This window comes from Podarcis muralis, chromosome W (assembly GCF_964188315.1).
Source record: "Podarcis muralis chromosome W, rPodMur119.hap1.1, whole genome shotgun sequence".
Lineage (NCBI taxonomy): Eukaryota > Metazoa > Chordata > Lepidosauria > Squamata > Lacertidae > Podarcis > Podarcis muralis.
Genome location: NC_135674.1, coordinates 13,351,950 through 13,371,481, shown reverse-complemented (window position 1 = coordinate 13,371,481; position 19,532 = coordinate 13,351,950). Strand labels below are relative to the sequence as shown.

General features: G+C 44.3%; 1 protein-coding gene across 2 annotated transcripts in view; it reads right to left on the bottom strand.

Annotated features, from left to right (window-relative positions):
• LOC144326277 (UDP-N-acetylglucosamine--peptide N-acetylglucosaminyltransferase 110 kDa subunit-like) overlaps nt 1-17,054 on the bottom strand; it is a 133,960-nt gene extending 116,906 nt beyond the window's left edge. The window contains exons 1-2 of one of the 2 annotated variants that reach the window (XM_077922828.1): nt 16,907-17,054; nt 9,423-9,573 (exon numbers count right to left, since the gene is read on the bottom strand). In XM_077922828.1, the coding sequence (XP_077778954.1) occupies nt 9,423-9,573; nt 16,907-16,943 (188 nt within the window). In that variant the 5' untranslated portion in view covers nt 16,944-17,054. Of the gene's footprint in view, nt 1-9,422; nt 9,604-16,906 lie in introns of both variants that reach the window. The other variant, XM_077922827.1, reaches the window with a different exon arrangement.
• Nucleotides 17,055-19,532: the final 2,478 nt, after the last annotated feature.

Below are 19,532 nucleotides of genomic sequence, written 5' to 3'. Positions count from 1 at the left end.
TTACACATTTTCTTTAACTTGTTCTATATCAGGGGTGGCCAACTCCCAAGAAACTGCGATCGACTCACATAATTAAAAACTGCCAGTGATCTACCGCCTTTTTAGGGAGGAAGAAAGCCCCATTTTGGGGGAATACAGGGCAAAGTTGTTGAGCTTTTGTTAGGGAGGAAGGGGAATGGCCACTCGCCAAAAGATCGCAGAGGAAACAGACAGCCTCACTCAGTAAACTCCATCTTCCATTCTGCAGAGGGCAGTCTGAGGGGTTGGGGCTGGATTCTAGGGGTCTAACAGTAGATCGCAATCGGCCTGCTGGACATCCCTGTTACAGATCATATCCCAATAGGCTTTTACTTTACTTTTTACTTTTAGTATACGGCCTAGAACCCTCGTACCTACGGGACCGCCTCTCCTGGTATGCCCCACGGAGGACTTTACGGTTTACAAATAACAACACCCTGAAGATCCCGGGCCCCAGGGAGATTAAACTGGCCTCGACCAGAGCCAGGGCCTTTTCGGTCATGGCCCCAGCCTGCTTGAACGCCCACTCACAAGAGGGACTTGGCATATTTTCGCAGGGCCTGCAAGACAGAGCTGTTCTGCCAGGCCTTTGGCCAGGGTTCACCCTGACTCATTTTCTCTTTGTATAAGAACAAGCATGAAGGAGGTTTCCCAGCCTGCTCACAGGTCCTTATAATATCAGTGGAAACAGTTGGTCCTGGCGAGTACTAACCGCATTCAATTTTAACCTGAGGATTGTTGTTTGTCCAGTCTAATCTTAATTCCAATTTATTTGAATTAATTTTAGGATGCATTTTAATCGTTTGTGTTATGTATGCCGGCGTGGTTGCTCGAGAGAGAGTTGGCCTTTTCAAGGCTTTATTATCTGTCCAAAACGTTCACAATGCAGATCGACTCAATTCCATGTCTGCTCACTCGCTAGCAGAATCTGGGAGTGGGCGGTCCTTAAACCTTCCCCAGCAGAGTACAGTGGTACCTCAGGTTACATACGCTTCAGGTTACAGACTCCGCTAACCCCAAAATAGTGCTTCAGGTTAAGAACTTTGCTTCAGGATAAGAACAGAAATTGTGCTCCGGTGGCGCAGCAGCAGCGGGAGGCCCCATTAGCTAAAGGGGTGCTTCAGGTTAAGAACAGTTTCAGGTTAAGAATGGACCTCTGGAACGAATTAAGTACTTAACCCGAGGTACCACTCTAGTCTTTTGACCCCCACCCTACGCCTCCCCACTCTGCGTGTAAACCAACTGCGCAAAGAGGGCGTGGGCAGAGGGGGACCTGCCTCCCCCCCCTTTGTTCATGCTCGGTGCTGTGTCTCTCCCTTGCATACTCTGAGCCCTGCATCCCTTCCCCACTGGAGGCGTGGCTTTCCTCCTCCACAGAGAAAGTGCTGCTTCTCACGATCTTTGGAGGCTCCCTGTAACCTAACTGCCCTTCCACCTCTCGCCTATGAGCTGATGGCAGTTCCCTGACAGTTTGATTGCTTGTTTTTATGCATATTGTATTCTTTATATGATTCTAGATTCAGGTAGGCAGCCGTGTTGGTCTGACGCAGTCGAAATATATTTTTTTAAAAAATAATTGTCCAGTAGCACCTTAGAGACCAACTCAGTTTGTTCTTGGTATAAGCTTTCGTGTGCATGCACGCTTCTTCAGATACACAGAAACAGAAGTCCCCAGACCCTTATATATAGTGGGAGGGTGGGGTGGGGTTTTTCTCAGGATGGTAGTAGGAGATGAGTGATTGACTCAATGGGTATGGTAAACCTGTTGAGGTTGGAGAAGTCACCAAACCCTGATATACAGAGGGAGGATAGGGTGGGGTTTTTCTCAGGACGGTAGTAGGACTCAATGGGTATGGTCAACATCTTGGCAAGTGTGAACGACTGCAATTAGTCCTACAGGAAAATGCAAGAGACAGTATGCAGATGATTAGCATATGTAATGAGACAGGAATTCAGTATCTCTTTCAAATCAGAACCAGTGAAGGCGGTGAAGGTCCTGTGTGAGTGCCTGGAGGCGGTTGGAGGATGGATGGCGGCTAATGGATTGAAGTTGAATCCTGACAAGACAGAAGTACTGTTTTTGGGGGACAGGGGGCGGGCTGGTGTGGAGGACTCCCTGGTCCTGAATAGGGTAACTGTGCCCCTGAAGGACCAGGTGCGTAGCCTGGGAGTCATTTTGGACTCACAGCTGTCCATGGAGGCGCAGGTCAATTCTGTATCCAGGGCAGCTGTCTACCAACTCCATCTGGTACGCAGGCTGAGACCCTACCTGCCCGCGGACTGTCTCGCCAGAGTGGTGCATGCTCTAGTTATCTCCCGCTTGGACTACTGCAATGCGCTCTATGTGGGGCTACCTTTGAAGGTGACTCGGAAACTACAGCTAATCCAGAATGCGGCAGCTAGACTGGTGACTGGGGCGGCCGCCGAGACCACATAACACCGGTCTTGAAAGACCTACATTGGCTCCCAGTACGTTTCCGAGCACAATTCAAAGTGCTGGTGTTGACCTTTAAAGCCCTAAACGGCCTCGGCCCAGTATACCTAAAGGAGCGTCTCCGCCCCCATCGTTCTGCCCGGACGCTGAGGTCCAGCGCCGAGGGCCTTCTGGCGGTTCCCTCATTGCGAGAAGCAAAGCTACAGCGAACCAGGCAGAGGGCCTTTTCGGTAGTGGCGCCCGCCCTGTGGAACGCCCTTCCATCAGATGTCAAAACGATAAACAACTACCTGACATTCAGAAGACATCTTAAGGCAGCCCTGTTCAGGGAAGTTTTCAATGTATGATATTTTAGTGTTTTTTGGTTTCTATGGAAGCCGCCCAGAGTGGCTGGGGAAACCCAGCCAGATGGGCGGGGTATAAATAATAAATTATTATTATTATTATTATTATTATTATTATTATTATTATTATTATTATATCTCTATTAAGACCAGGTCTCTCCATAGTTGCAGTTGAGTGATAACTCAACTTACTACTAAACTGCAAACTATGGAGTTTACAACTTGCTGAATTACAACTTATTATTAAACTGAAAACTATGGAGAGACCTGGTCTGAATAGAGATATTGAATTCTTGTCTCATTGCATATGCTAAAGCTATTTTTAGTCATCTGCGTACCATGCCTTGCTTTTTCCTGCAGGACTAATTGTGGTGGTCATGTGGGATTGCTATCTGTCCTGTTGTTCAGAATGCACAGGGACAGAGAGCCCATGAATCATTGCCCTTCGCAGTTTTTTAAAAAATTGAAGCGAAGTGTGACAGAAAATGACCAGTACATTAATTCCAAACCTTGAGGCCTCTGAAGTTTTAATGAAACAATTGGCTTATGAAAATGAAAATGCTGAATGCAAGACTGCTCTTAAAGCGATTTATCAGAAGCCAGAAACAGATAGTGCTCAAATGATTAAGCCTTGCCAGAATATTGGCACTGAGACTCACAAATCTGCCCTCCTAGCAGCAGCTTTGTCTCCTTCAATTCATTCTGCTAAAGACAGGCAATGCCACGACAGGTGGCCTTCCAGCCTGGGTTTAAATGGGAGAACAAAGACAGTTGTGCCAGCTGATTGTCAGTCTTCTACCAAAGTCACAACAGCAGAGCCAATTGCTTTTAACACACTGTCTCCTGTGGCAGATCTGAGCCATGCCACTAAAGGCAGTGCTGGTTTCGACCTAGTGACAGCAGAACTTGCTAATTTTCAGTTCCCTATGGTGGTTTATAAAATTAAGACATAGCATACAGGTCCGATTCCACCTCAGACAGTGAGACTCAATTCTTCATCGCCTATTACAGACTGTTTTTTCTCCTTTCCTCCCTGAACTGAAAATTCCTAATGAGTTTACTTTACAGCAGTAGCAGAGTTTTGGGGTCACCTCATACACGTGATTCTCCTTAATACAATGTCTTCACTCACAGGACTCCTTTTTTCCCCAGCCACTGCTGACAGAATACCGATTTTAGAGTGGCTACCTTTGCCTAATACACCGCCTCGAAATATTGCTGCTTGTTATTTGCATTTTTTCTAAACAGGAGCACGAGTCCCTAATGAGTTCTTCTCTTCCCTGTCAGATTGCATTTACTGCTTATATTGGGACAGTTCATTTTAACCCTCCTAAAGGTCCATGCCTGGTTTTGATTCAACAGGTGCCAAGGAAATTGGTTCCTGTTCAAAACGCACTTACACTTTCTAAGGATGGAGCTCCCTCTAGAGGTGTTTTAACATATAAGGACTCTGAAAATAACTGGCTTTTTTTTTTTTACAGCTAATCAGATGAGTGCACAGAGATCACTGTGGATACTCAATATGTGTTTAATCTTTTTATCACATTTGGCTAATTCCTATCTTTCTCCTATGCTAGATTTTAATCTACTCTCTCTGTTCTTGACACTGAAAAATCTCTTGACAAATAGAACTGTGCCTTTCTATGTGCTGCTCACTTTCGCTCCCACACAGGATTCATGAATGTCATTTCAGAAGGTAATCAACATGCTGATTCTGCCCTGAAATATTTATGTCCGTTATTTTCTAATGCAATTGACAGCCATGCATTTTTTCACCAGGGAGCCAAGCAGCTGCATAAACAATTTTCCATTCCTCTGACACAAGCTAAGGATATTATTGGGTGTCCTTCATTAACGGTTTCCTTTCCTAATAAATTTTCTCCTATGGAACGCCATTGTAGGAAAGAGGAACCTCTGGAACACCCTCTAGTGACGTACCAGCAGCTCCCCAACCTGCAGTGAGAGGGACCTGTTCCTTTGATTACCTGGGGGCAGGGATGCCCTACTGTTCTTACTTCCTCAGGTCCTTTGTGGATTCCAGGTCGCTGTATCCATCCCTATCGGCCAAGACATGCGCTGGCACCAAGACCTGCAGAAACCCATTCCGAACTTTGCAAGGACCATGACCCTGACTCCGCCTCTACAGGTTCAGCAGCCCTGTGTGAAAGTCTGTCGTGCCTGTCCTCATCCTCAAAAGGCTGAGGGATGCCCAAAGGTGACATGGGGAATGCTGAAGACCCTGACCTTTGATGCCAGGACACAACTTCAGCATCATGATGTTCAAGCAGAACCAGAGACTTTTTTAGTAGCCTTGATTACTCAGCTAAATATGAACTCTATGCTGATTTTAACATGTATATTATTTGTTTTCTTTATACTTAGTACTCAATGTATCTATCTTCCCCCTGACACTTCTTCTAGTCATACCTATAATTTGAGGATGCGTTTAGCTGAAATTACTAATTGTCAGGGAAGACTTAGAGTTAGAAGTTTCTAGTTTCCCTGAGGGAGAAAGTTTTCCACAGCGGGGGGGGGGGGGGAGAGCAGTGAATCTAATAGAAGAGAGCAACAGGAACAACAGGGAGGGACAGGATGTTTACAGGGACGGCAATGGTTAAGTTCTAGCTCAGATTCGGAGGAGGAGAGATACAAGCCAGCTCTAGCCAGGAGGTTAGAAAAAAGAGCGGGAAAGCAAAAGGAGCAGCTCCTTCGCCATTTTGAGAGTGGCTGGTCACGGAGAAGCAGAGCTCAGAAGGTATCTGAAATAAGTGACTCTGAGGAATAACATTTAAAGATAAGAACCGTTTATAAGATTGTTTGTTAATACGCAATAAAAAGTTATAAAATAACAAGAAGCGTTTGTGTGGTGATCTGAAGAGGACAACGACCAGTCCTAACACTAACGTCTCTCATTTTTGTCTGAGTGAAACATATGATATGCACACTGCCTTAGGAGATTATATGATCCCAGTTTGTACACAACATTTTCATATGACACGACGCAGACATGTGAAAGTGGTTTTCTTGAATGGATTCCTGAAGGTGTCATTGGTTATACCAATCTCCATGATTGGGGAACAGTGACACAAAAGTTACCTCTGGATGCAATATCATTATACACACCTAGAGTTGCAGCACCGCCAGACACCTCTTGGCTCAGATTGTGAATTGCAGTGAGAAAGCAACTCACTGTTTGGAAACAGGAAGGCCAACTTGGAATTGTTCATGTTGGGATACTGCCAGGGAGACAAAGGCCATCATGCCTCCACGTCGTCTCCGTTGCGATCCATCGATCTCCCGTAGATACAGTATCAGTCAATTAGCGACACGAGCCTCGGAAATAGCTTGCCACATTCCAGAGCTCTAGTGCACGCTCTATCAGCAGAGTTCGCACAACGAAAGATGCACTCAGGAGAGCATATTTACAAGTTTATTCAGCGTTGGTCAGAACAAAGGAAAAAACATGACTACCTGCTTCGATGTCTCAGGCACAGAGAGAGAAACGAAAGCAATAGACAAAATATAAACTTCCTGTGAACAGGAAATACGCAGACTCTGTGACTCACAAAGCCTGCTCCCTTTTAAGGTGGAACGGAAATATCCTAACAGTTCACGTGTTCAACAGATTACTTTTAACTATGCTCATGTGCACTTACCAGATGGCTGGTTCTTCACGTGTAATCAAAGAAGTTATAATTACATTCCCGCCAATTTATGTGATGCTCAGTGCTGCCTCAGCAGACTGACGTTGGTCATGCCTAGTCGCTCAATTTAAAAAAAGAATAGGCAGAGGATGTCAAGCTCTACTTCAGGAATGTCTGCTGGAGATCTTTACGTGATACATGAACACATGCAGGACAATGGAGAGGATACAATACCTCTACTACCTTAACCTCTATCTTAAGCTCTTCTTACAAAAAACTAAACAATTTTTTAAAAAAAATTAAATAAATGAAAAACTGTGAGATGTGGTGGTCACGTGGGATTGCTATGAGGAATTATGAAAAATGTAGCAAGCCATTGTGTCAGCAATGAATGCATTGCTTTGACTGGGCTTGAGCCATTTTGACATGATTCCTGATCAAATCCCACAAGCCTCTGCACTTCTGCCATTTTCTTCTCTCTCTGCCTGACAGTCACGTATAGAGCATTTTACACAGACCAGTTGTTCACCAGGCATCCTGGGCCATAAAGATAGGAGATAGCTTTGATGTAGCTTTTGTTAGTTTAGGTAGATCTTAAGGGCCAGGAGATGATAAAAATGCCTATCTTTCCTTGCCATTTAAAAAAGGACAAGGAGGTGATAAAAATGCCTATCTTTCCTTGCCGTCCTTCCTCTCCCGTTTACTGCCTGTTTATGACCTCTGGGGTTTGCTAAATGCATTCCTCCTTGATTCCTGTTTTATTTACCCTAAAACATGTATGCATGCTCAATTTAGTTCTTTGTAGTTAAAAAGGATTCCTCTGATCTGACTTTGTCCCACGTGGGGATGTTTTTGAAATGCTCAGAAGAAATCTGATTGGTTCTTACAAATGCTGTGTTAAGAGTTAACATTGGTATAAAAATCAAACAATAATGAAATTACCTCCTGAAAACAAGTCAGGATCAAATTAAAACCTAGTTAGATGGCTTACCGCAGGATTAGGGTTGGGAACAGTAAACGCTCATCAGGCCCAACTCTTTACGCTGTTCTTATATGGGCCTGGGAGAATGCTGGGAGACCTCTTTTTTCATACTAGTTCTTATACAGACTTTGGTTTCCATGTATCTGAAGAAAGGCACCTGCACACGAAAGCTTAGACCCAGAACAAACTGAGTTGGTCTCTAAGGTGCTATTGGACCATTTTTTTTCTTTTGTTATTTCTATGGTGTTAGCCCAGGCTTCCTCAACCTCGGCCCTCTGCTGTTTTGAGACTACAGTTCCCAGCATCCCTGACCACTGGTCCTGGTAGCTAGGGATCATGGGAGTTGTAGGCCAAAAACATCTGGAGGGCTGAGGTTGAGGAAGCCTGTGTTAGCCGCTCTGAGCACAGCTTTGGCAGGGGAAGGCGAGATACAAATGAAATGTATTATGGTTTCATTATTATTACATTGAAAGGACCCAGCCTCATAAGTAACTTTGTCTGCATCAAAAACTGGCAAAACTATATTTCTAAGTTTGTCTGGAATGGGAAAAAGCCTAGAATAAAATACAAAATACTTATTGATACTAAAGATAGAGGAGGCTTCTCCCTTCCAGACCTAAAATTGTATTATGAAGCTGTTTGCATCACGTGGATTTGGGACTGGATAAAATTAGAGAGCGATGAAATGTTAGATTTGGAAGGACATGATAATAGATTTGGTTGGCATTCATATTTATGGTATGGGAAAGATAAAAAACACAAAGGTTTTAATAATCATATAAGAAAAATGCTTATAAAAGTATGGAATAAATATAAAGATTTTTTAGAACCCAAAACTCCATGGTGGCTCTCGCCAGTGGAAGTATTAGCATTAAAGCCTCTTTGTAAGAGAGAGAAATGGCTGACGTACAGAGAATTATTAATAGAGGCTTGAAAAGGGTTAAAGATGAAAGAATATGAGAACTAAAGACTACATTGCAAAGTTGGTTACATCATAGACAATTGAACGAACAGTTTAAGGAAGAAAATAAAAAAGGTTTCAGCTACACAGTGTCAAACTTTCAAGAAGAGCTAATTGAGAGTGATATGAAATTACTAAAAAAAATGTATAATCTCCCGTTATATGGGGAAATGCTGGATGAAATGGTAAAGTCAGCACAAATAAAGTGGACTCAGGATTTAGGTCATAATATACAACTGGAAGATTGGGAAAAGATGTTAAAGGTGAATTTAAAATTTACAGATTGTATCTTATTGAAAGGGAATTATATGAACATGATGTATAGATGGTATATTACGTCAGAGAAAGTGGCAAAAATGTATAAAAAGGGATCTAAAACCTGCTGGAAATGTAAAGAAAAATATGGTACATTTTATCATATGTGGTGGGAATGCAAAAGGGTTAGAAATTATTGGGAAATGATATATAATGAATTGGGGGGGGGGGGGGAATGCTTAAAAAGACTTTTGTAAAGAAACCAGAAGCATTCCTCCTAGGAATTTTAGATCAAGATTTAGAAAAAAAAAGGAAATTATTTATGTATGCAACAACAGCTGCAAGAATTATATTAGCACAAGCTTGGAAGACAGAAGAAATACCAACGAAAGAATAATGGCAAGGGAAACTTCTGGAATACGCAGAACTGGCAAAATGAACAGATAAATTACATGAAAAAGATAACAACGACTTTAAAAGAGAATGGGAACCATTTACGGAATATATGAAGAAGCAACACAATTGGACTCACTGGCAGGGTTTGAATAAACAAACACAATTGTATATAACAAAAAGTAAGATTATACGTATGGGGGAAATTTTGGGAAACAACACACAGGGTGAGTAATATGGAAATAAAACAAAATGGGAATATGAGGGCAGTCCAGAGGAGGAGGGGGGGGGAAATATGGAAAATTGTTAGAGAAATGTTGTTAGAGGATGTATACATGGAAAAACCGATAAAAATATTTTAAAAAGAAAAAGAAAGGCCCCAGCCTCCTACCTGTCCAGCCTGCGACACTGGAAGTGAATGGATGAGAGCAGCAACAGGACGCCGGTGTTGTCGGGCTCCTGTCTCCACAGTTGCATGCAGTGCCTCTCAGCAGCTTCGAAGTCTCCCGCCTGGTACTCCCGGTGAGCCAACTCTGCCAGCCCTTGGAAGGAAAGCAGACGTTTTGTTGGTTCTGAAGGATCACCAAGACATTTGGATGGGGGGGAAACAAAAAGTTAGAAGAGGGGAGCCAAAAGCCGACAGACAGTGGTGTGCAAATAAAAAGGCGCAATGTCTGGCGTGATGCAAAACCCCAAGGGGGTCTGTAGGGCGAACGCAAACAGATCAACTAAACGTCAAACTACAATTCCCAACATCCCTGACCACTGGTCCTGTTAGCAAGGGATGATGGGAGTTGTAGTCCCCAAACAACTGGAGGGCCAAGTTGGGCCATGCCTGATCTAGAGCAGTGGTGGCCCAACTCGGCCCTCCAGCTGTTTTGAGACTACAATTCCCATCATCCCTGACCACTGGTCCTGTTAGCTAGGGATCATGGGAGTTGTAGGCCAAAACATCTGGAGGGCCGCAGGTTGGGGATGCCTGCCTTAGACCAAGGTTGCAGTCGCCAAAACGGAATATCTAGTTGTCATTTGGGGGCAAAAAGGCTCCAAAGTCTTATTTTTCAAATAATGGAACAACTGTGATTGATTCTGAGCTCAACATCTGGCTAGTTCATTTTGTACAAAGATTACCATAATAAAAGACAAAAGTGGAAAAGACCTAACAGAAGCAGAAGACATCAAGAAGAGGTGGCAAGAATACACAGAGGAACTATACCAGAAAGAAATGGACGTCTCGTATACCCCAGGTAGTGTGGTTGCTGACCTTAAGCCAGACATCCTGGAGAGTGAAGTCAAATGGGCCTTAGAAAGCACTGCTAATAACAAGTCCAGTGGAAGTGATGATATTCCAGCTGAACTATTTAAAATTTTAAAAGATGATGCTGTTAAGGTGCTACACTCAATATGCCAGCAAATTTGGAAAACTCAGCAGTGGCCAGAGGATTGGAGAAGATCAGTCTACATCCCAATCCCAAAGAAGGGCAATGCCAAAGAATGCTCCAACTACCGCACAATTGCACTCATTTCACACGCTAGCAAGGTTATGCTTAAAATTCTACAAGGCAGGCTTACGCAGTATGTGGACCGAGAACTCCCAGAAGTGCAAGCTGGATTTCGAAGAGGCAGAGGAACCAGAGACCAAATTGCAAACATGCGCTGGATTATGGAGAAAGCTAGAGAATTCCAGAAAGACATCTACTTCTGCTTCATTGACTATGCAAAAGCCTTTGACTGCGTCAACCACAGCAAACTATGGCAAGTTCTTAAAGAAATGGGAGTGCCTGATCACCTCATCTGTCTCCTGAGAAATCTCTATGTGGGACAAGAAGCTACAGTTAGAACTGGATACGGAACAACTGATCGGTTCAAAATTGGGAAAGGAGTACGGCAAGGCTGTATATTGTCTCCCTGCTTATTTAACTTATATGCAGAATTCATCATGCGAAAGGCTGGGCTGGATGAATCCCAAGCCGGAATTAAGATCTCCAGAAGAAATATCAACAACCTCAGATATGCAGATGACACAACCTTGATGGCAGAAAGTGAGGAGGAATTAAAGAACCTTTTAATGAGGGTGAAAGAGGAGAGCGCAAAATATGGTCTGAAGCTCAACATCAAAAAAACGAAGATCATGGCCACTGGGCCCATCACCTCCTGTCAAATAGAAGGGGAAGAAATGGAGGCAGTGAGAGATTTTACTTTCTTGGGCTCCATGATCACTGCAGATGGCGACAGAAGTCACGAAATTAAAAGGCGCCTGCTCCTTGGGAGAAAGGCGATGGCAAACCTAGACAGCATCTTAAAAAGCAGAGACATCACCTTGCCAACAAAGGTCTGTATAGTTAAAGCCATGGTTTTCCCAGTAGTGATGTATGGAAGTGAGAGCTGGACCATAAAGTAGGCTGATCGCCGAAGAATTGATGCTTTTGAATTATGGTGCTGGAGGAGACTCTTGAGAGTCCCATGGACTGAAAGAAGATCAAACGTATCCATTCTTAAGGAAATCAGCCCTGAGTGCTCACTGGAAGGACAGATCGTGAAGCTGAGGCTCCAATACTTTGGCCACCTCATGAGAAGAGAAGACTCCCTGGAAAAGACCCTGATGTTGGGAAAGATTGAGGGCACAAGAAGAAGGGGATGACAGAGGACGAGATGGTTGGACAGTGTTCTCGAAGCTACAAACATGAGTCTGACCAAACTGCGGGAGGCAGTGGAAGACAGAAGTGCCTGGCGTGCTCTGGTCCATGGGGTCACGAAGAGTCGGACACGACTAAACGACTAAACAACAACAGTTCAGATGACAACCTTGAGCGAGGTTAAGATCTTTGAGAACTGAAAGAAAAGCCATCTATACTGGCCCATTCTGGCCTCTTTTTCTTAAGGACGACTACTCCTGCTCAGGGTGGATAAAAATCAATGGTTTTTTTAATTAACTTTTTTAATTAAAAAATCAGACTTTTTTATTCAAATCGGTTTTTATTTAAATCGGATTTTTTAAATTTAAATTGGATTTTTAAAATAAAATGCTTTTGGATGAAAATTTATTCTAAAGAGAGTTTTCTATTTAAGTTATAGTCCAAAGGCTATTCATCAGGAAATAAGGATTTGTTTTAAGTTTTTCATGTGTGCTAAAACTCAATCTTAAGGGTTTTTTTATTTAAAAATTGTTCAACCACATCAGTTAACAAACATGGATACATATGCTCATGTTATTGTTTCAGTTAAATTAATTGTTTAAATTGTGATGAAGGAAATGATTCTTTTTCTCCTTCCAATCAAGTACAGCAGAAAAGTTGTCCAAATAGAAACTGTTAACTTATTAAACCTCACCATCATTTCATAATTATCGGTCTATGTATTTCTAATAGTAGAACCAAATCAGTCATTTTTGATATAACTGTAAAAACGACTCTGAAAATTGATGATTCCAAAAAGGAAGCCTTCCTTCCAGTTGTCAATAATAAGAGGATGCCAGCAAGGTTGAACCTTTCTGTTAAAAAAGGATTTTATCATTCCAAAAAGAAAACCTTCCTCCACTTGTCAATATTAAGAGCAGGGGTAAGCAACCCAAGGCCCAGGGTCTGGATCTGGCCCCATTGCCTTCTAAATCCGGCCCACAGACGGTCTGGGAAGCAGCGTGTTTTGACATGAGTAGAATGTGTGCTTTTATTTAAAATGCATCTCTGGGTTATTTGTGGGGCATAGGAATTTGTTCATTTTCCCCCCCTTCAAAATATAGTCCAGCCCAACACAAGGTCTGAGGGACAGTGGACCAGCCCCCTGCTGAAAAAGTCTGCTGACCCCTGTAACTGGGTGTTGCCCAAGGCTGAGCCAACATCCTGCCCACCCGTGGCAGAAAAACCAGGCGAGACTTGAACCCCATAATGTGTGCTGCAGAAAGAGAGAAAGAGACAGGCAGCTTGCATGGAACAGAGAGGGAGGGAGGGAGGGAGGGAGAGCTGATAGTAGTAGTCATAATAATAATAATTTATTATTTCTACCCTGCCCATCTGCCTGGGTTTCCCGAGCCACACTGGGTGGCTCCCAACATCAACATCATCATCATCACTTAATTTAGGGAAGCTTTTGGTATCTGAAGGACTATTGTATTTTAATATTTTGTTGGAAGCCGCCCAGAGTGGCTGGGGAAACCTAGCCAGATGGGCGGGGCATAAATAATTATTATTATTGTCATTATTATACCCCACCCATCTGGCTGGGTTTCCCAAAAGAAGACGCAGAGCAAACCATGTGACCAAAGAACTGCGGATTGGGATGAAGGGGAAATTGCTGTCAGAGAAAAGGGCAAATGCCCAGTTAAATTCAGGTTCAAATGCTCTGCTGCGAAGCGACAGACCAGTAACCGTCGCTCAACCCAACCTCCCAGGGTTGGCACGAGGGAGCAAGGAGCAGAGAGAGAACCGTGTAGGCTGCCCCCTGACCCCTTTATAGGAAGGACAAGAAATAGGCAAGCAATAAATAAAATAAAATAAAATAAAAATACAATGTTGATCATGAGCTAGCTGAATTGAGAGGCATAGGATCCAAGCCGTATGGAGCAAACTTCACACACACCACTTACAAAAATGCTCATTTCTGTTCCAGAAAGGCCAACAGGTTGGTTACATTTAGGGCACAATGGTCACTCACGTCGTAAAAGATGAAACTCGCAACTTACGCACATTTAACCTGCGCACATTCAGCTTGCCATGCTTGGCTAATTATTATTATTATTATTATTTCTACCCCGCCCATCTGGCTGGGTCTCCCAAGGCACTCTGGGCGGCTTCCAACAAAAGATTAAAAATAATTAAAACATCAGTCATTCAAAACTTCCCTAAAAATAAAAAATTGAAAGGGCCATGTGTCTGGGTAAAAAGCCTTTGGCAATCCCACTCTCTGTCGAACCCAAGGTGGTTTCACAAGCCAAAGTAACCCCCAAGTTAAGTTGAGAATCGCCTGTATATAAAGAATTTTTCATTTGGACATTTTGAACCGTTTTCCAACTGAGATCAAAGTTCTAGTGGTTGACATTCGGACATACACCAAATACTGACCACGGGCTCGTCTCTTTCTTCCAGGCAGTGTAAAGGTACACCAATCCCCACCCTTACCTGTTTAGAGAATTTTTGAATGACTGATGTTTTAATGTCTTTTTAATCTTCTGTTGGAAGCTGCCCAGGGTGACTGGGGAAGCACAGCCAGATGCGCGGGGCAGAATTAATTTATTATTATTATTAGTAGTAGTAGTAGTAGTAGTATTGTTGTCATCATCATCATGAGATTCTGAAATGTGTCCTGAACAGTGTCTTGTTGCCGCATTATTATTATTATTATTATTATTATTATTATTATTATTATTATTATTATTCCTACATTCTCTGCTGCTCCTGGAAGGGGCATCTGCCCCTGAGAAGGGGCTTCATAGAACCCCTGACTGCAACTGCATTTCAAACAGGTCGGTTTCTGTTGTTCAAAAACAAAAGAAATCAACACACTGTAGTTAAATGAGAATATGCAAGGAGCAGATGGCTTCTTAAGGAGTTGGGACTCAATGTATGCTTCTCTGTAATTTTCCTTTCAAGCCGGCAGCTTATTACGAGGTCAGCAGACAAGATCAGCAGAGCAGGTTGACACCTAAAGCTGAATTTCTATTGTGTAGACCTATTTTTTATTTTCATGTGCTGCCAATGACCAGGCACAGCACTCAAGTAGGATCTGAGATTTAGACTACACCACATTCACATGTCACACTACCTACATAGGACCTTTGCAAGTAAACCACCCAGTGCCTGATTTATGTATAAGCTAAACAAGCTCTAGCTTAGGGCCCCACTCTCTTGGGGGGGGGGGGCTCAAAAAAATTGAAGAAAAAAACCTGGATGTACATTTCCAAAAGAGAAGATAAAAAACCAATAAAATAAAACCGACATACAGCAAGTGTTTAGTGTTGTGTCGGCTCCTATTTGTGATGTGCAAGTGGCTTTAGATACCCATCACCATATTTTTCGCTCCATAAGACGCACCTAGTTTTTAGAGGAGGAAAACAAGAAAAAAGATATTCTGAACGAAATTCTGAATGAAACAGTGAGTGTATGATTTTTGTGGTTCATGCTGTGGCCACAGACATGTGATCTGATGGTGAATTTGGGCTGACCCAATGCAAAAATCCTGAGGATCCATGTGGATCCGTGCTTTGCAACCATGTTTTTGCGCCATTGCGGCCCCACGCAACAGTGGGTGCGTGATTTTTTTTGGTGCAGGCTATAGCCATGGACATGCTATGTGATTTGATGGTGAATTTGGGGTGACCCAATGTAAAAATCCTGAGGATCCATGGGCTTTTACCTTCCCCCTCCCAGGCAGCCTCTGCTAGCATCCCTTATCTCTCTCCCGATCCCACCATCAGCTGCTTCCTTTCAACACTCCCTTCCCTCTTGTTTGCCTTAGTGTATTTTCCTTAGCTGGAGAAGTTTTTTGCTCCTCCTTTTCTTCTAATTTCTCTCCTTATTGCTTTAGTCTTCCTGCTTCCCCCCTTTGCAAGTTTGCTTTCTTTACCTCCCCCCTCCCAGGCAGCCTACTCCTTCTCCAGCTTCCCTTATCTCTCAGCGGCTTTGTTTCAACACCCACTTTCCTCTTTCAAAAAAAAAAAAAAAAAAAGCATGATCTGCTTTTTGCCCTTGGGCAATTCGGCTCCAGGGACCACGCATTCGCTCCATAAGACGCACAGACATTTCCCCTTACTTTTTTGGAAGAAAAAAAGTGCATCTTATGGAGCGAAAAATACGGTAGGTCCATAAGTTACCATATAGCATATATTAAACACAAAAAACAGCAACAATTGGTTGTGGACAAAGGACAGCTGGACATATCAAGGGCCCCATTACCTTCAGTAGTTTAGGGCCTCATCAAACTTAAATCCGCCCCTCTATCTATCAATCAATCAATCATCTATCTCTCTATCTTATGCCTGGTCTAGTGACAACAACTGGTGAAATCTCTTTTGGAGAAACCCAGCCAGATGGGCAGGGTATAGGTCAGGCAGCCCCCAAACTCAGCCCTCCAGCTGTTTTGGGACTACATCATCCCTAGCTAACAGGACCAGTGGTCAGGGATGATGGGTATTGTAGTCCCAAAACAGCTGGAGGGCCAAGTTTTGCCATCACTGGGTGAAACTGACAGAAAGAATCCGGAACCAGCGAGATCAAGCCTTCCACAAAGACTAGAATAAATTTACATTTGAAAGACAACTGTAAGTAATTAACATCAGTAGCAGGGTGATCTGAAGATTTGCCAGAAGAAAGGCAACCAAATTCAGGATGAATAATGTAATTAACTTCCGGAATGACATCACAAGAACAGGAAAGGACGTGAAATGCATGGAAGCAAAACTGAAGTTTGTAAAAAACCATTGGGCGGGAGGGAGGCTCAGCAGAGCCAAAGAGATTTTGTATGAAGACATGTTGTCATGCAATGCGACTATATGTAAAATGAATAAAAAATATTTTAAAAAAGATGGGCGCGGTATAAATAATAAATTAATAATCACCACCAGTTGTTGTCACTAGACCAGGCATAGGCAACCTCGGCCCTCCAGATGTTTTCAGACTACAATTGCCATCATCCCAGACCACTGGTGTTGTTAGCTAGGAATGATGGGAGTTGTAGTCTCAAAACCTCTGAGGTATCCAAGGCGGAGACCCCCACCGCGGACCGGCCCTCTCACCGTAGGGAGCAAGGCCTGCGGACCCCCCCCCCTCCTCCTCAGTCCGACACCGAAGGAGAGGCTCCCTCGCCTCCCAGCGTCCGGGGACTCGCGCGCTCCTCGCGGTTCCCTCCTGAGGGGCGAAGCGCTTCCTTCGCCGCCGCCAGTACCTGTGCTGTCGGAGACGTTGCCCACGGAGGTCGCCATGGCTCCGGCGACAAGGCTCGGCTCCACGTCCGCCGGGGGCAGCGACGACTCACGAAATGGCGGTCGGGGACGCGCGCGGAGGGGGACGCTAGCCGCGGCCGGATCTTCTTTTGACAAAGTAGTCCCTCCCTTTCCGCGCCTCGGGGCGGGGCGACGCGCTTCCCTGCCGCCGGAGGAGAAGTCAGAAATAAGAAGGGAGGCGGGACGCCGAAATAGCCTGGGCTGGAGGAGCCGAAACGGCCGCCGAGAGAGGAGGACGTTCGCGTGTATCCCTCCGCCGCGCGAAAGCCGATACACTGCGGTAATTTGATGAGGCGCGCTTGCGCCATGCAGGACAGTCGCCTCGCCTAAGCCAAAGAAATGTCCGCGCTTCGGAAAACGCTCGCCTCCCCTCAGCGAAAGTAAGGCTGAGGCGTGTCGCACAAGGGCGGGGGGGGGGGGGGAGAGCGGGAAAGATGGCCGAGGGCCGAGGCGTTTCCAACCTTTGGCCCTCCAGATCTTTTTCACCTACAACTCCCATGATCCCTAGCTAACAGGACCAGTGGTCAGGGATGGTTTTATTTGGGTCTGGGTAAAAGGCGGATCTACACGGATCCTCATGGATCCTACACTTTTTTAAAAATAACTCCAACAAATTCAGTGTCAAATCACACCTAGAAGGCACGGCTACAAACTGGGCTATAAAAACGTGGATCCAACACTTTGCCGCGCTGCAGCACCACAAAACATGGATCCGAGGCACGGATCCTCAAGAATTCATATGATTTTTTCATTCAAATTAAATAAAACCACCATGATACTCTATGTCTTACTATGTAGACAGCATCAAAAAAATCATGCATCCACTGTTTAGTGGGGCCACAGGGGCGCAAAAACATGGTTAAAAAACACGGATCCTCATGAATCCTCATGATTTTTGAACTAGATCAGCCCAAAGTCACCATCAGAAAAAACATCATGGCCATGGACACAGCATTCACCACAAAAATCACGGATCCACAGCTTCCTAGCCATACCGTGGCCCAAAAACGTGGTTATGGAGCATGGATCCTCATGCTTTTTGCATTGGGCCACCCCAAACTCACCGTCAAATCACACATCATGTCCAGGGGCACAGCCTGCACCCCAAATAACTCAGATCCACGGCTTCCTGGTCATACCGTGGGTCAAAAACGTGGCTTTGAAGCACGGATCCTCATGCATCCTCATGCTCTTTGCATTGGGCCACCCCAAACGCACCGTCAAATAACACATCATGTCCAGGGGCACAGCCTGCACCACAGAAAATTCGGATCCACGGCTTATTATTATTATTATTATTTATTCCTGGCAACTCCATGGCCCAAAAACCTGGTTTTGAAGCACGGGTCCTCGTGGATCCTCATGCTTTTTGCATTGGGCCACCCCAAACTCATCATCAAATAACACGTCATAGCCAGGGGCACAGCCTGCACCACCAAAAACTAGGATCCATGGCTTCCTGGCCACTCCATGGCCCAAAAACCTGGTTTTGAAGCACGGGTCCTCATGGATCTGTTGGGATACTGCCAGGGAGACAAAGTCCATCATGGCCCCACGTCTCCTCCGGAGCGTCCATCGATCTCCCGTAGGCACGCAGTATCAGCAATTAGCGACACGAGTTCCAGAATGTAGTCCCACATTCCAGGGCTGGTGCACACTCTTATCAGCAGATAATGCACAGCAAAAGATGCACGCAGGAGAGCATATTTACAACTTTATTCAGCGTTGGTCAGAACAAAGAAAAAACATGACCGCCTGCTTCAGCGTTCAGGCACGAAGAAGGAAACGAAAGCAAAGACACAACAGAAACATCCTGTGAAACAGGAAATACGCAGGCTGTGACACAAACATCCTGCTCCCTTTTAAGGTGGAACGGAAATATCCTAACATCCTCCCCCTTTCCGTGTAACCTGTAGTACCTGTGGTTCACCCCAATTGCAACCTTTGTACGTAAACCTTAAGTTGTTCTCTGTTAACAACCTTAGACAACAGATCAGCAGGAATTTCATTTCCTGGCATGTAGGACACCTGAATGAGTCCTTTCTGAATACACTCTCTTGCACGATGTAGCTTAATCTGCAAGTACTTGGTTCTTTGCTTGTAACTCTGAGTTCAGCAAAGCCAAACAAGATCTATTGTCTTGATACACTTGTATAGGACATTTCACAGAAACTCTGATGTCCTTAAACAGTTGCATCAACCATTCACAATCCATGAGTGAAAATGACAGAGCATTGAGTTCTGCTTCACAGGAACTTAGGCTCACTGTCGTCTGCTTTTTGCACAACCAGTCAAACAGGCAGTGGTTGTACATGTAGCATACTCCAGAAGTGCTTGTACCATCCGTGGTGTCACTTCCAAAATTTGCATCTGCAAAGATTTCAAGACCTCCAGTCTTCTGACTGGTGAACCTCAGCCTGTAGTGCAAAGTCCCTTTCAAATAGCGGGCTATGCGCTTCAGAGCTTTCCAATCCTGAACAGTACGATTGTTAGCATGTCTGCTAAGCAGGTTAGTGCTTACAGCTATGTCAGGTCTTGAGCATCTAGCAATGAAATTAAACTTGCCTA